This window comes from Thermobia domestica, chromosome 1 (genome assembly GCF_964235325.1).
Source record: "Thermobia domestica chromosome 1, izTheDome1.hap1.1, whole genome shotgun sequence".
In the NCBI taxonomy this organism is placed as follows: Eukaryota; Metazoa; Arthropoda; class Insecta; order Zygentoma; family Lepismatidae; genus Thermobia; species Thermobia domestica.
In genome coordinates, this window is record NC_137454.1 from 393538933 (window position 1) to 393554187 (window position 15255).

The window sequence follows — 15255 nt, forward strand, 5'->3', positions numbered from 1 at the left end:
ATTCAATTTCACCGGAAGTGGCGCTTGTCATTATGTTCACCCAACCTACTATCCTAGAACATGTACTATTTTCGGGGTATGTTTCGTGTAAGTACCTAACCGTGGGCCTCTTATAGGGCGTCTAATTTTTAGAAATATACCATTTTCAGATTTCTTTTCGAATTTATGGATCATGACTCGTGTGTACGGTATCATTCAAATGAGAATGAGATGGATGATCAGAAGCTTTCTCAATGATTTATGTTCTTTTTTTTAACCAAATTTGCACTACATATATGGTTTGAATTTTTTTTTAGGTTTATACAGTAACTAGACTTCGGCTAGCTGGGGGCTCCGTCCCCAGACCCCATCGTTCGCTCGGACTACAGACTCGCACTTTTTACACCCACAATTCAACCGAATTTCAAGTTTCTTTTCTCATTTCGACTACCTCGATTGTGTATCCCAAGGATATGCTTATTTAAATAACATGGGAATTTCTTCATCTCTAAGATTCCTTAGAAGCTAAAAGTATCCATTTTTGGATTTTTTTCTGTTGGTTAGTCCCGAAAAACTATAATCATGCCAAATTTCAACTTTCTTCGTCAACCAAAAATACTCCTTTATTTTATGTCAGTCAATTCATGTATTTTTATATATAGTTAGGATTTGGAAAACATTTCTTGGCAAGAGTATGTGTCATTTATTGAAATGACTTTCTTGGAGGTTAAGAGTGGAATGCCGAAAAATATTAAAAAAAAAAAAAAAAACTTAAAATTTCCGAATTTTTCATCCGTGAGAAATGTATGTAGTGCTATTCGAAATTATGTTTTATTCTGAAGGGAATGTTGTATGAATCATGCATATCAGATAATTAGAGTACAAACAGATACTTCCTAAGTAATAGTCTACATTTTACCTAAAAAGGAAACTTATTTTAAAAGGGTTAACTAAAATCAGGGAAATTTTCTCGACTTACCGTGAAGCAAACAGACATACAAATAGTGATTGAATCGAGTAGTAAAAGTTCGATCACATTTGGTTCAATAAAACTTAAAATTACGATACAATTAGAAACAATTAAGAACAAAATAAAACAAAAATAATGTATATTGCGATTATTTTTTATTTGTTTTTAAACTTTTTTAATACATTTTTATTGCAATTGGAAGTTGTTCGTTCGTCTGTTGAAGATGTTTATGAGTTCTTTTGTGGGATTTGGATGGTCACAGTCTTGATTTCCGTGTATTCATGGATAGAATCAAGTCCACTGGAAAAAAATAAAAAGATATATTGTTGTTACAGAGGTAGCTATAAGAAAAACAAAACAACTTAGAAACCATGTACGTATATTTATTTTTTAAAAATATAAACATTCTTTGAAGATGCAATAACCTACGCATAATAGTAAAATTCCCTTCTTCCTTTAATATTTATTTTGCGTAACCATAAACTTAATGACTGTACATGATTTTCATTGTTGTGAAAGTGAACCATTTTTCAGCAATACGATTGTAATTTATATCGAAAAAGACTACACAATTTTTCCGCACATTAGGAGCAATCAAAACATAAAAGAGTAATTCTCTCTTAACTTGATGTGTCCTAATGGTTTGGACACCCCTGAGGAAAAGTCGTGGCTAGTGATGGGCAGTGGGAATATTCCCGGTGGGAAGGAAAATAAAAAATGGGAATATTCCCGGTTTTTTCCTGGCATATAAATTCCCGGGAAGGAATTTATTTCCATTTCTTTACTTTATCTTCAAAATTATAAGAACTATATGACTAATTACTTTATTTTCATTTATTATAATTTAGTTCTAGGTTTTAAATAACTCGGAGGTTTAAAAAATTAAAATTCGTTGACTATTTTATATAGCTAATAAAATATTAATAAAATAACATAATACCGTTCAGAATATACATTTTAAAAAATCCTCTGGAGACAACAGTAATAATATACTGCGATAAAGAAAAACGAATTTAACTTTGAAATCATAATATAGTAATAGAATTCAATTTTCTTTGTGATTGTAATATATTCGCGGAAAATTCCCATTTTTGGGAATATTTCCGAAAAGTATCTTCCCTGGAATTTGTCCATCACTAGTCGTGGCTAACCTCTTCCGACATAATTCGTCATAATGCGTCACTGAACCTCTAGGTTCCATAGGCCATGGAGTGATAATTTTAATATTTAATACTAAAATTTAATTATTTGAAAATTAATTGTAGAAAATAACTTCATTTTGAAAAAAGCAAGAGATATTTAGCTTTGCTTGAAAAAGAAATCAAGATAATATTAAAATTCCACTTAATTGCAACGAAAGGAGGAAAAAGTAATTCCTTCCCACCAATACATAAACAAATGGGCTAAGATACACATTTAGCGTTGGTACTCAACACCGCAATTGGAAATTGATTCTACCCTTATTTTTAGTACAAATAAATTATGCATGGAACTAACTAATGATTTATGTGAGTCTCCCTTAATCTAATACATTACTTACAATTCTCTTCCAATGCCTGAGCACTTGTACCCTCCAAATGGCGTTTGAGGAAGAACAACGTTGTAGCAGTTCACCCTGTAATTCATACGAAAAAGAAACGTTAACGATTCTGTTTTTAATAAATAGCAAACTTAGAACCATAAAGCACATCAGAGAAATATAATTTAGTGTGTTGCGAGTAAATAAAAATTAAAACAGAAGGGGAAGCGTCAACCTTATCGTTGTTGTTTAAGCGATGTTTAACAGCTATACAAAGAGCTTACCCTTAAAACAGACGTCCCGTTCGGGAGAGTAATGCTCCCGTAAGTACGTTCTTTCGCGCGCTACTCTAGCCAGTTGTTTTAAGTTCGTCACAAAATTTATATCATGAGGGTCAAGGTGGAACAAAACGAACTCTGTGGGGCTTTTAACCCGTTCCTACTACTACTACTACTACTATTATTATTATTACTTATTTGCACAAAAGTAAGTAAATCACTTTTTGAGTATTATTTTCATCTTATTTTAATTAAAAAAGTGTTATAAAATGTAAAAAAAAATAAAAAAAACTTTTCTTGGGCTGGATTTGAACCCACGCCAAAAACGACAGTCGATAATAGCGCCTGCACGCTCGACTACGAGGACCAACAGCAGCAAGCGTTTGATTTGTGATATTTGAATGTAACGTGGTAAGATATGGATAACGCCAACCAATCAGAACTGTGTATTTCGTTCCTACTTCCGGGAACATTACTCTCCCGAGTTAGTCCTTAAAACAGGGCTTGGCTACGTTCATTAACATCATTTAACATTATATGTGGAAAGGAAGTTGAACAACATTGTAAGATTCAAATATCTTACATATTGGTTGAGGTCTGCACGGACCGGAATTTTCAGACCGAGCCCCGCCCGATCCGTGAATTAACAATGTGAGGCCCGACCCAAATCCGAAATATGTTTCAACATCTAAGACCGAGCCCGGCCCAAGCTCGTGTGATAATCAAATGAGCCCGAATTACAGAAACTTAATAATTAAAACAAAATTGTATTTTTATTTACAGCAATTAGAGGTTTAACTTTGAAGTTGTGCTTTAAAAGTTCTTCAGAAAGAACAGTGCAATAGATATCGTTGTACAGTATATTTACAAAGTTAGGCCCGAAATGGCCCGAGAAATATGGCTGTATATTTAAAAATTTACGACCCGAGCCCGGCCCGGACCCGAAGTTATATATGCAATGTAGGACCGAGCTCGGACCTCGGGCCGGGTCGGGCTTGGACTCGTGGGCTCGGCCCAAGTCCTGCAGACCTCTAAATATTGGGTGTTCGCATTGGATATCTATCAGTTCATTATTAATTTATTAACAGACAGCGCGTTTACTTCTGGTGGCTAGGATAACTGATTCGATCCCCGGCCAAGTATGTTTGTCGTGGAAAACATCGTGTCCGTGGGTTTTCTTGGGGTACTCCCGTTTCCTCCTACTTTCTCATTCTACCAATTCTTCAATCATCATTCATTTACCTGAATCATCCGTCTCCCTTATCCCAACAAGTCCCTTAACAATCGTGGGACGTTAAACTGAGAGAAAGATTAACAGACAGTATCTCAAAATGTAACCTTGAAAAATGAACTTCAAAGTAAGATAAGAGAAAGAGAATCTTGAGTTGAGTTGATTTTGAGTTTAACGTCCCTTTCAGCAGCGAGGCTATATGAGACGGGACCTACTGATTAACGTGGAATCCGAACCACATGAGCCCTCCCGCCAGGAATCGAACCCGGGCCTCAGAGAGAGATCTTGTTTGTGATCGAATCACGGAAAAGCGGCTGAATCATTTGAAATTAATTTTGAAATATAATAATAATCTGCCTCGAACTGGGTTTTTCTAATGTCGATTTGATTAAAATGCATATCCGAAAGGGGGAACAGGGAAGATGATTATGAGACATATTGAGTCACATTTGGATGAGAGAATAAATCCAGCCCCACCAGAGATAGAACTTGGTCATCTGGGTTGATAGAAAGGTAAATGTGTTACAGATGACGTGACTGTGACTCTTAATCATGGAAGGACTCATATGTAATGGGAAATATAGTGTCAGCGAGTTTTTTTATTTTATTTTATTTTATTTTATTTATTCATTCTTTCCCACCATTTTCATTTCACCCAATTTTCGTACTAACATTTATGTATCAGTCCATTTTGCAAAGCATACGCGCGGGAAGTTACGCTACAAACTTTCGAAGAAAAATAATATTTTATTTAAGGAAGACGCAAATTTACTTGAATAAACTAAGATTATACAACCAGAATCGTGACAAACGGAATCATATAATTTTAATAATGTCAATCCACGATAACCCTGAGTCGACCAATGTAAATTCCATATGCGGATTAAGCCCACTTACCAGACAGAGCCTGCTTGTGCTGCTTGTGCGAAAGCAAGAGCCTTGTTGAGGTCATTGGTGATGATACCAGCTGCCAAACCGTAGGACGTATTGTTTGCCCTTTCAATTGCCTCTTCCAGGGTCTTGAATTTGATGATTTGCTGCACAGGGCCAAAGATCTAACAAACAAGATGAAAAGTAAATTAGTGATAATTTATCATCCATTTCAAAAATATATAAAATAAAATTAGAAAAAAAATCCTTCGTATTCTTGGAATAAGTAATAACAATTCAATAAACATTTTATTTCCTGGAATGCTTTATTGGGTTATAAAGAAGAAAACCATAACTACGTGAATCAGAAATTTATTTTCCTTCCGTGGAGCGGAGATGTGCGAAATTCTTTGAATTCGTAACCTAATCACTGGCGTGACAGCCCTTTGTGGACCTGAGACGCTCCAACACCATCTGTTAGCGATTGGCTGAACTACGTCCGACATAGCGATGAACATGTGATCAGCGCTCTGCATCATCCTGTATCTTAAGAGCCTTCACTACAGCGAAATTAAACTACCGCTAATTTTAGAGATTTTCTGTAATATCTTCAAAACAAATAAAAATATTCGAAAAGCGGAAACGTAGTGAACTAGATATAACGATTTTGCATGTGATACCGTTATCATAACTGATTTATCTGCTTTCGATTTGCAACTGTAGATAGATTTAGCATTTTTTTGCGGGTTTTGTAAATAGTGGCATACCAAAACCAGATAGATGAATTGTGGTAAAAGTATCACATGCAAAATGGTATTGCCTAGTTCACTACATTTCTGCTTTTCGAATATTTTTACTTAGTTTGAAGATATTACAGAAAAACTCTAAAATTAGCGGTACTTTAATTTCGCCGTAGTGAAGACCCTTAACAGGCATATCTGGGGCTTTCTAGACCTACTGGCCGTCATGTCTTTTATTTACATGACTCCCTATTTGCGTGACGACGTGGGGTGGACGTTGAAATTTGGGGCGCATCATCCGCAAATCGCGACCCGAGACCACGCGGACGTGAGTCTAACGCTATAGCCACTAGACTCCGAAGTCTCTTATTCTTTGAATTCCCTAACAAATAACTATTCCATCTTTATTTTCATGACTTAATAAATTTGTGAATCACTATGCTACTGCTTGTGTGGCCGCAGATGAGATAAGAACTCATATTTATAATTACTGATTATCAATTTGGTTTATATACCTCTTCCTTTGCAATCCTCATGTCATCGGTTACATTGGAGAACACAGTGGGTTGGATGAAGTATCCTTTGCTGCCAATACGAGAGCCTCCACATTCCAACTTGGCACCTTGCTTCTTCCCAGATTCGATCAAGGTTAGGACTTTATTGAATTGTTCTTCGTCAATCTGGAAGTAAACAAAACAGCAATAAGTGAAAGATAATTCGAGATAAATGCTGTATCACATGGCGAGTAGAGATAGTTTTATTTTAACATCTGTTAGACTTACTTAATAATAATTACAAGTAAAATTCAAGCCGTTTTTAATCAAAATACAAGGAATGATCGAAAAAAGTTACAAAGCGTAAAACTGTTATGTTATTTACTGTGACTTAACGAAAAATTTATTTGTAGATTAATAACATGTCTTCTTGGTGCAGGTTTGAAGATTTCAGATTGTGACCATGTATACCCGAAACGTAGACATTAAAAATGATGACTCGTCTGGAAAATTGGTCAAAAATAGGAGTAAGGTCAGTGGTGCAGTTCCTGCGGGACAAAGAACACTACACCTGCTAACATTCATAGGTAGAATGTAAAGGTGTATGGGGAGGGCTAAGTTTTAAAGCAACATGTAGGGAAGTGGTGTCGTGCCTCGAAAGAAAGACGGACCAATAGTGTTAATGACAACGCCTGGACACAGCGGTTAGACCTGATACTTCAACCACTGGCGTTACGCTTGGAACGACAAGAACACCCCTTCTACACCCTTGACCTAGCCCCAGTGACTTTCACCTTTTTCTCTGTTCTCAAGGAAAAATAGCTGGCCAGCATTGTCTCGCATCTGATTATGTGAAAACCGCTGCTTCACGGTGGCTACGAGAACTTGACGTGGATTCTATGTAAATGGTATAGAAAGCTTTATTTGCCGTTGTGATAAGCAGATGAACAAAAGCTATGAATACGCCGAGGACTATTGTTGAGTACCCTCTATCATTAGGTGTGTTGATCTTCCAGATATGTTTAACACATAAGACATAATAGGCTTTCTAACCTTTATTTCGACCATCCCTCGTAACTGTGAAAAATATTAATTAAAAAAATGACAAATGTTTGGAGAATACAGAACCCTGGAACGTAAAGTGGATGATGAAAAAGAGTAAAATACTGTTGAACATAGAGTATTGAAATGTTATTACGAGCTTGAAAAACGCTAGCATAACCAGTTACGATATATATGTCGTCATCTCAAAGTTCCATGTATGCTGAACAGTCGTACCTTAAGATATTTCTCGTCTTACGTTCTTAAATTGAAATTTACTCTAATTAATTCTTATCCGATAACATTAATCTATATATATAAAAGAGAACGTACAAAATCCTTTGTCCGCTCATCACGCTAATACGGCTGAACCAATTTCTTTCATTTTTGGGGGGTTATTAGGATTTGGACCCTAGATGGTTTTTATCATATCACTTTAATTTTTAATTACCAGTGTCTTGAGATAATTGACCATTCAAGTGTCCATAACGTACAAATCCTTTGTTATTAGTTCATCATAGGTAAAAATAAACGTATTTATATGCAACCCGCATGACCGTGTCACTCGGCGGGTTAACATAAATGACAGGCGATATACAGCGGAAAATAGCTTGAATCTTCTGTTTAAAATTTTTTAATTGATTTGCTTATTTTTACAGACACTTTTACAATATGCCAGCACCGGGATGACCGCAGCGAAGCGGGGCGGGTTAACATAAATGACAGGCGATATAATGTTAAGATTTACTGCAATCTTCTATGGTTTTTATCATATCACTTGAAAGCGAAAAAGTAAAAATTATCTAAGTAACAAAGTTTATTGCGTTCCGGGGTGACCGCAGCGAAGCGGGGTGAACGCTGCTAGTAACCGTAAATAGACAGATGTTGATTGATACAAAATATTTATTATCGATCAGCATCTTTCAATCAAAGTTGTATTCCGAAAAATAATATGAGCGTCAGTTTGGCATGCGTATACCTGGTATATGTAGAAAGAAATTAAATTCAATATGTAAATATCTTATCAAGGTAAATCTTTTAACAGCAAAACTCGTAGAGAGTTATTTTTCTTGGCGATATTACCGACGTTGCAATATTTCACCGTAAGTCTTAAAATTTAAATTTTGATGCCCTCTTTCTTAAGAGTAGTGCAGGGGCAGATCCAAAAAGGGGAGACGATCGGGGCAATTGCCCCCCCCCCAGAAGAGGAAACTTTCTTATTTTATATATAAATAAACCCCATCTGAGAGCTCTTAAAAGTAGCTCTAAGTAGCAGTATTACGACCTACCGCCCCCCCAGAAGTCCGTCCTGGATCCGCCCCTGGAGTAGTCATCCGGTTACCTCACATGAATCAGAACTTATCGCTCCTTTTAGCACCGAGGCTATATGAGACGTGGATCTACAGCTTAACGTCGGCCCCAAAAAACATGAGCTCCGACCAAGAATCGAACCCGGGTCTCCCACGCAAAAGGTATATGTCCCTCTATAACTATAAATTTATAAATTTTCCTTTATTGGATATAACTACAAAACTCGTAGTAACTAACGACCCTTTATGCCTGCTCTGTTTCCTTTCTCCCACATTCCACGTTCCATTTTTTTAAAATATTAAAGAATAAATTAATCTGTTGTGACATTCATTCGAATTAATCGTAATTCATTCTTATAACATTTGGAACAAGTAACGCTCCAGTACATCAGTATGTCAATTTGCATATTCCCCTTAGTTAACTCTCATTAGTAATGTAAAGTTAGTAAAGTTAATGGTGACATCAATCCTGGTCCGAGGTTTCTGTGAACCTCGCTTTCAAGAGTTTTCACTGGAAGTCCAATTGAAAAACGACCATTAGGAAGACCAAGGCACAGATGGGAGGGCAATATTAAGATGAATCTCGCAGAAATAGGAATACCAAGTAGAAACTAGATTGGCTAAGGACAGAATTTAATACAGAGCTTTTGTGAACGCGGCATTGAACCTCCGGATTCCATAGGCTGTAGAGTTAGTTAGTTTTAATTGTAACATCAGTCTCTCAGACTTACTTTTTTATTACTTTTATGTTAAGCTGTGCATTAAATAGACTTCCATTGATTTTAATATCAAGTCCAATTATTATATCATTAAATTGAAAGTTTCAAGTAATTATGAATTTTATTGATTTTAATTTTAAGTGGAGATAAGCTACTGTTATGGATGAACATTGTAGAATTGTTTGTAACTAACCGTATTTTGGATATTTGTAACGTTATAATGGACTTGGTTAAAAGCACTGATCGGTAAGATTTATTTAGTAATAAGAACAAGTGCATGCATGTCATTTTACACTGGTATAACTAGTTGAGATAACGTAATATTAGGTTGGCAGTGCTGATAAACCAGTGGTATTGCAAGATCTTACGATATACTTACTTTCTCCACATATTTAATTAGCCGTAGTATAGTCTCATTATGTAATGTATTGATTTCTACATTTTAAAAAACGCAATGATATAACGATAAATTAATTATTTACATTATTTTATCATAGTAGTCTTAATTCAGTTCAGTGGCGGATCTAGGCCGCAGCCGGGGGGCCCTAGGAGCCCAAGTTTTTTTTTAAATGATAAAAATAACTGAAGCTATTATTTAAATACCGTATTTATGAAAGTTCATAGTAAACTCATGAAATATCTATAATAGTTTGGGTTGTAGCTGGCTTTTAACTTCTAGATCCTCTATTGATTCAATTCAACGATACAGCTGCCTCGAGGCTAAGCGGTTAGCGTACGCGCCTTTGGCGTGGGAGACCCGGGTTGGATTCTCGGCGGGAGCTCATGTGGCTCGGATTCCACGTTAATCAGTAGGTCCACGTCTCATATAGCCTCGCTGCTCAAAAGGGCGCTAAACTAAAATCAATTCAACGGTAATAGGCCTATATAATATTCCTTACCTGAGGTCCTTGAATAGTTTCCTTCTCGAAAGGATCACCAACTTTCCTCTTCTCGGCTAGCTCTTTAGCTTTTTTGACGAATTTATCGTAGATGTCTTCATGGACAAAAGTTCTTGTCCCAGCACAACATGTTTGGCCGTGGTTGATGAACACGGCTTCATGAGCAATGCTTGCAGCTTTGTCCACTGAAAATACAAATATCAAAGTACAGATGAATGAGACTATAACACGTATAAAATGTTTAGAAAAAAAGTCGTTTTTTAATTTCTGAACTTACACTTTTTTGATTGTTGAAGTGTGCAGATTAACAATAGTGGCACAGAAGGATAATGGATGAAGACCATATATCGCAGCGTTTCCCAACCTTTTTCAACTTCCGGCACACTACGGGTGTTACTTGGATTCTCACGGCACACTTATCAAGGATCTTATAAAATAGAGGATCTGCCCTTACAACAAAATCTTGAAGCCATACGTCACAGTTTCGCCACCCCTACTCTGCCCACTCCGCCCAATAGGATCGCAATGTTTTGAGCCAACAATCATGGCTGAAACGAAAGTAGCCAATCAGACGATGGCAGAAACGAGAGTAGCCAATCAGACGTGCCGATGCTCGGTTATTTTTTGGCTTCATCGATTTAATAGGATGAAGATACATATAGGCAGATCCTCTATTTATAACATCCTTGACACTTATAGATATTATTATTTGTAAATATAAAACACGGTGGTATTTTTTCTGTGATTATTGATCTTCTTACAGAGAAGAAAGCTCTATCACTGGTTTTTCCCCGTAGTAAATCATTATGCTTATTTTTCATTCTAATTTTAAAATAGAAAACAATTGCAATGAAATATTGGACTCAAGTTTTTAAAAATACGCTTTCTTTTTCAAAACTGTATCCAACCTTTTACTGAGAAGGAAGATCACTAAATAACGAACGAACAAACAAATCTCTTTTACTTTCAAAACACAAATGTAGGTAATTTGTCGAAAGAATTGAATGATATTTTAAATCTTCAAGTTACGGAGTAGTCTGCAATAATAAAGAAGCAATAATGGTCATAACAATGATAACCATTTTTTTTCAACATTAGAAATGTACAGAACAGTAACACGGTATGAAACTTAAAATTCTAGATTCATAGTAGAGGTTCATCGTAGATAATGTGAAATACAAATATACATTTTCCCCTACGTTTTGCAACTTGATTGCTATAAAATTAATAATTTTGTTTCGATTCCTCGCGGTACACCACCGAACCATTCACGGCACACCGGTTGGGAAACGCTGATATATCGTAATGTTACATAAAATATTCCTTTAACAACTTGGAAACTTTTAATATGTATTACCCACTTTTATTCTTAGTAGCCATCATGAGCGTAGTGACTGTTCACATCCTAATTCTATAGTTTGTTTATTTCTTTCCTTCAATTGCCGTGAATTCCAAAATTTTATCTGCAATTCTTGAATTCATTGAACATTTTATTTCATTTTTAATACACTTAAAACCAAAAACTGAGCACATGTGAACACTATACTGAGAAAGTATGGAGTTGAATTATTAGCCTTGAAAAGCTTTTTTTTTTTACTGGTCTTTTTTGTTTTCTTCTAGGGGAAACCCCAAAAACGCTTAAAAACGTCTTTAATTATTTTAAATGAAAAATCTAAATACAATATTTCACGTCTCTAACCCTAACGAATTTCCAGATATGACCATCCAATTATAACAACTGTAACCCTCTCTTCTTTCTACCTTCTTTACTTTACTAGGCAAATATCAAAAAGAAAAATTGGTAAAAACACATGTTTAATTATTATCAATGAGAAGTCCAAACACGGAATTTCATGTTTAATCTTAAGAGATTCCAAGATATGGACATCTGATTATAATAATTGTAATTCCCATTCCTTTTTTTCCTTTTTCTTCCTCGTCCCATTTTCTCCCCTTCTACATCAAATGTCAAAATATATTGAAAGATATTGTAATTATTTTAAATCAGACATAAAATATACCAAATTTATTGTTTCTAAGATTCAGAGATTCCGAGATATGGACATTTTAAGATAATAATTGCCTCCCCCTTCCAATTCGAATTTCCAAAAATCCTTTTTTAATAGGATCTTACATCAAATATATTATACTCTGTCTTAATTTAAAGTTTCCAGCTTAAGTAGTGTAGTCCGGCCGATGATCAATCAGACTTCTTTTAAATTGCTTACGTGAAGCTTCGTACGAAACTCCACTTAAGCAATTCAAGTTATGTCGTAAAGATTTACGGAATACATTACTTAGGCTCACAAGAGTAAAGGGTCTAAATTGATAATATTTCATAATGATATGAATAAGGCAAAAGCAGACATTTTAGTATAATGCGTATTTAACTGAGATAAATACTTAAAATATGAAGATAATTGTCAACAAATCAAAGACATCAGATTGTGTATTTAGGAAACCGCCCTTACCGTCCACATCAGTCAGAACAATGAGAGGGCTTTTGCCTCCAAGCTCCAAGGAAACGCGCTTCAGATTGGATTTTGCTGCAGCTTCAGCAATCAGTCTTCCAACCTAAAATAACATGTTACAAACATTGGAGTTTAAAGCATGTCATTTATTCAACAAGAAATACATAACAGGATTCACACATATACTCTAACTGTAGGTAGCCCAACAGTTCCAGAGAGGAATATTTATTACGAGTAATCATTTTTGACTCATGCTGAATCTGTTCTTAAAAATTGGTTAAGGAAATGTTTGTCTTTTCGTAACTCCAGACGAAATAGTGGATAAAATTCAACGAATCCTTTATCAAAGTAAAGCGATTTAAGTCTAGCGACGGAGTGCTGATTACGCATAAAGGTTAATGATGTAATGAACCTTGATTTTAATCTAAACTAATCAATAAAGTTATATGAGAGTAGGGACAGACTATGTGGCCTTCAAGTAAAAAATGAAGTACGCGAGGGTGATAAAGGGTTTAGAGTTCTTCGGGATGAGTTTGAAAAAGCTATATCCGAGATTAGGAATGGGAAGGCAGCCGGGATATAACGATCGAAATCATTTAAAATATGGGGGACAAACACAAGAAAGAATTGTTCCGACTCAGCAAGAAAATATATGAAACAGGAGAATTAACAAAAGACTTCTTGAATAGAATCATGGTAACGATGACTAAGAAATCGAACCCAAAGAGATGTAAGGATTACAAAACTATTAATCTCATATCTCATCCAGCTAAAATTCTGCCCCGAATACTGAACAGAAGGAAGAACAGATGAAAAAGTTGAGGAGGAACAGTTCGGGTTCAGGAGAGGTAAGGGCATAAGAGATGCAATTGGATTATTAAGGGCGTTCGGTGAAAGGTTTATAGAAAAAGGGAAAGTGGTGTATGTGGTATTTATTGATCTAGAAAAGGGTTTTAACTGCGTGAATTCGGATTTGTTGTTGAGACTTCTAAAGAAGATTGAGTTGGAATAGAAAGACCAAAGAGTCATAAGAAACTTATATATGAATCAACAAGTAAGTGTTAGAATAGGGGAGGAACTGACAGAGGAGAGTGAAACTAGAAGAGGAGTTCGACAGAGATGCTGTCATTCGCCTATATTATTTAACATCTATCTAGAAGAGATAATGAAAAAAAGAGCCTATAAGATGAAGAAGGCATTTCAATTGGAAGTAGAATTATTAGATGTATAAGATTTGGAGTTCATATAGCGCTTGTTGCAGAATCTGAGAAGAAAATCAATAGAATGTTAGAAAAATTGAAGGACTGTGAAGAATATGGGATGAACATAATGTGAGAAAGACAAAAGTCATGATGACTGGAACGAAGCGGTCAGTGTCAAATATAAAAGTTGGAGGGGAGAAAATAGAGCAAATAAATAGCTTTCGATATCTGGGTAGTATTATTAGTGATGATATGAAGTGTGGACGTGAAATAAAAGAAGGATAGGAATGCCAGAAAGAGCCTGTAGGAGGAAGAAAAAGTTTGTTTTATGGGACTTTGAATAAAGAGTTGAGAAAAAACTCATAAAATGCTTTATGCGGAGTATTATGCTAGTATCGGGCGTAAACGTGGATATTCCGCTAAAGTGATGAGAAACGACTGGAAACTTTCGAAATGTGGGTGTGGAGACGAATTGAGAGAATTAGTTGGATCAAGTGGAAAAAAATGAGAGAGTGTTAGAAATGGTAGGGAAGAAAAGAACAATTTTAGATATTACTGAGAAGAGGACGAAAACCTGCTTGGGACATTGACTAAGAAGGAACTGTATCATGAGGGACGTGCTAGAGGGTATGGTGGCAGGAAAGAGAGGGAGGGAGCGAAGAAGGCTACAATTAATGGACGATATAAAAGCACTAATATCATATGTGAAGACCAAAAGGTTAGCTGAAGACCATGGAGCATGGACACTTCTCAGCTGCGGCAAGTGACCTGCCAATAAGAACAGAATACCTACGATAATGAATGAATAAAGGATCGCACTAAAGCATGTGACGAAACACCAACGCGAAAGTATTATGTAAAGTAAAAGATAATGAATCTAGATTAATATTTAACAGAAAGATATTTTCATTCCAACAAGAAAATTACCTACGAAAATGTGTGTGTATATATAATTGTCAGATGGTGTCTATACTGTATTATCTTCTAATATACAACTTTGTATAAAGGAACATGAAATCATTTACTGACATAATATCCTACTTCAGGCGACATGGAAAGTAAGAATTTAGTATGCTTATAGTTTTAAGAGAGAAACCAACAGGGAAAATGTTAAAAATATATTTTTTACATTTTCAGAAGATAGAAAGGGAGATGAAAAATTCCCCCATGCTATTAAAATGGAAGGTTTTCTGGATATTAAATCTAATGTATGTGTTATTGAAATTGAAACAGAAACTTAAAATTTGGTTTGTTCGTAGGCTTTTGATACAGTTAACTAAGTAAATAGCCAAAAGTAAAAAGTTCCAACTTTACTGGGGTTTTATGAGAAACTGAAAATCTTCCCCATATTATTTAAATCAGACATCTTCTGCATCGATAAGAATTAGGCATATCTAGCAGGAGTAGTGATAAAAATAAAATGCGTATGAAGAAGCAAACTTGGATGTCTGGGGGCGAATCCCTAGCTAAAGGCTAGTCCTATTTAAAAAAAAATGTCTGAGTGTTACGTCAATTCCTAGTAATAAACAATT

At 35.4% G+C, this 15255-nt stretch overlaps 1 protein-coding gene across 1 annotated transcript in view; it reads right to left on the reverse strand.

Annotated features, from left to right (window-relative positions):
* Positions 1-1087: 1087 nt before the first annotated feature.
* The window catches only part of LOC145665293 (aldehyde dehydrogenase 1A1), a 55295-nt gene continuing 41127 nt past the window's right edge, over positions 1088-15255 (reverse strand). Inside the window, exons 7-12 of the mRNA XM_081732587.1 lie at positions 12522-12624; positions 10051-10235; positions 6103-6267; positions 4875-5032; positions 2490-2564; positions 1088-1249 (exon numbers count right to left, since the gene is read on the reverse strand). Of these exons, the coding sequence (XP_081588713.1) occupies positions 1177-1249; positions 2490-2564; positions 4875-5032; positions 6103-6267; positions 10051-10235; positions 12522-12624 (759 nt within the window). The 3' untranslated portion in view covers positions 1088-1176. The remainder of the gene's footprint in view (positions 1250-2489; positions 2565-4874; positions 5033-6102; positions 6268-10050; positions 10236-12521; positions 12625-15255) is intronic.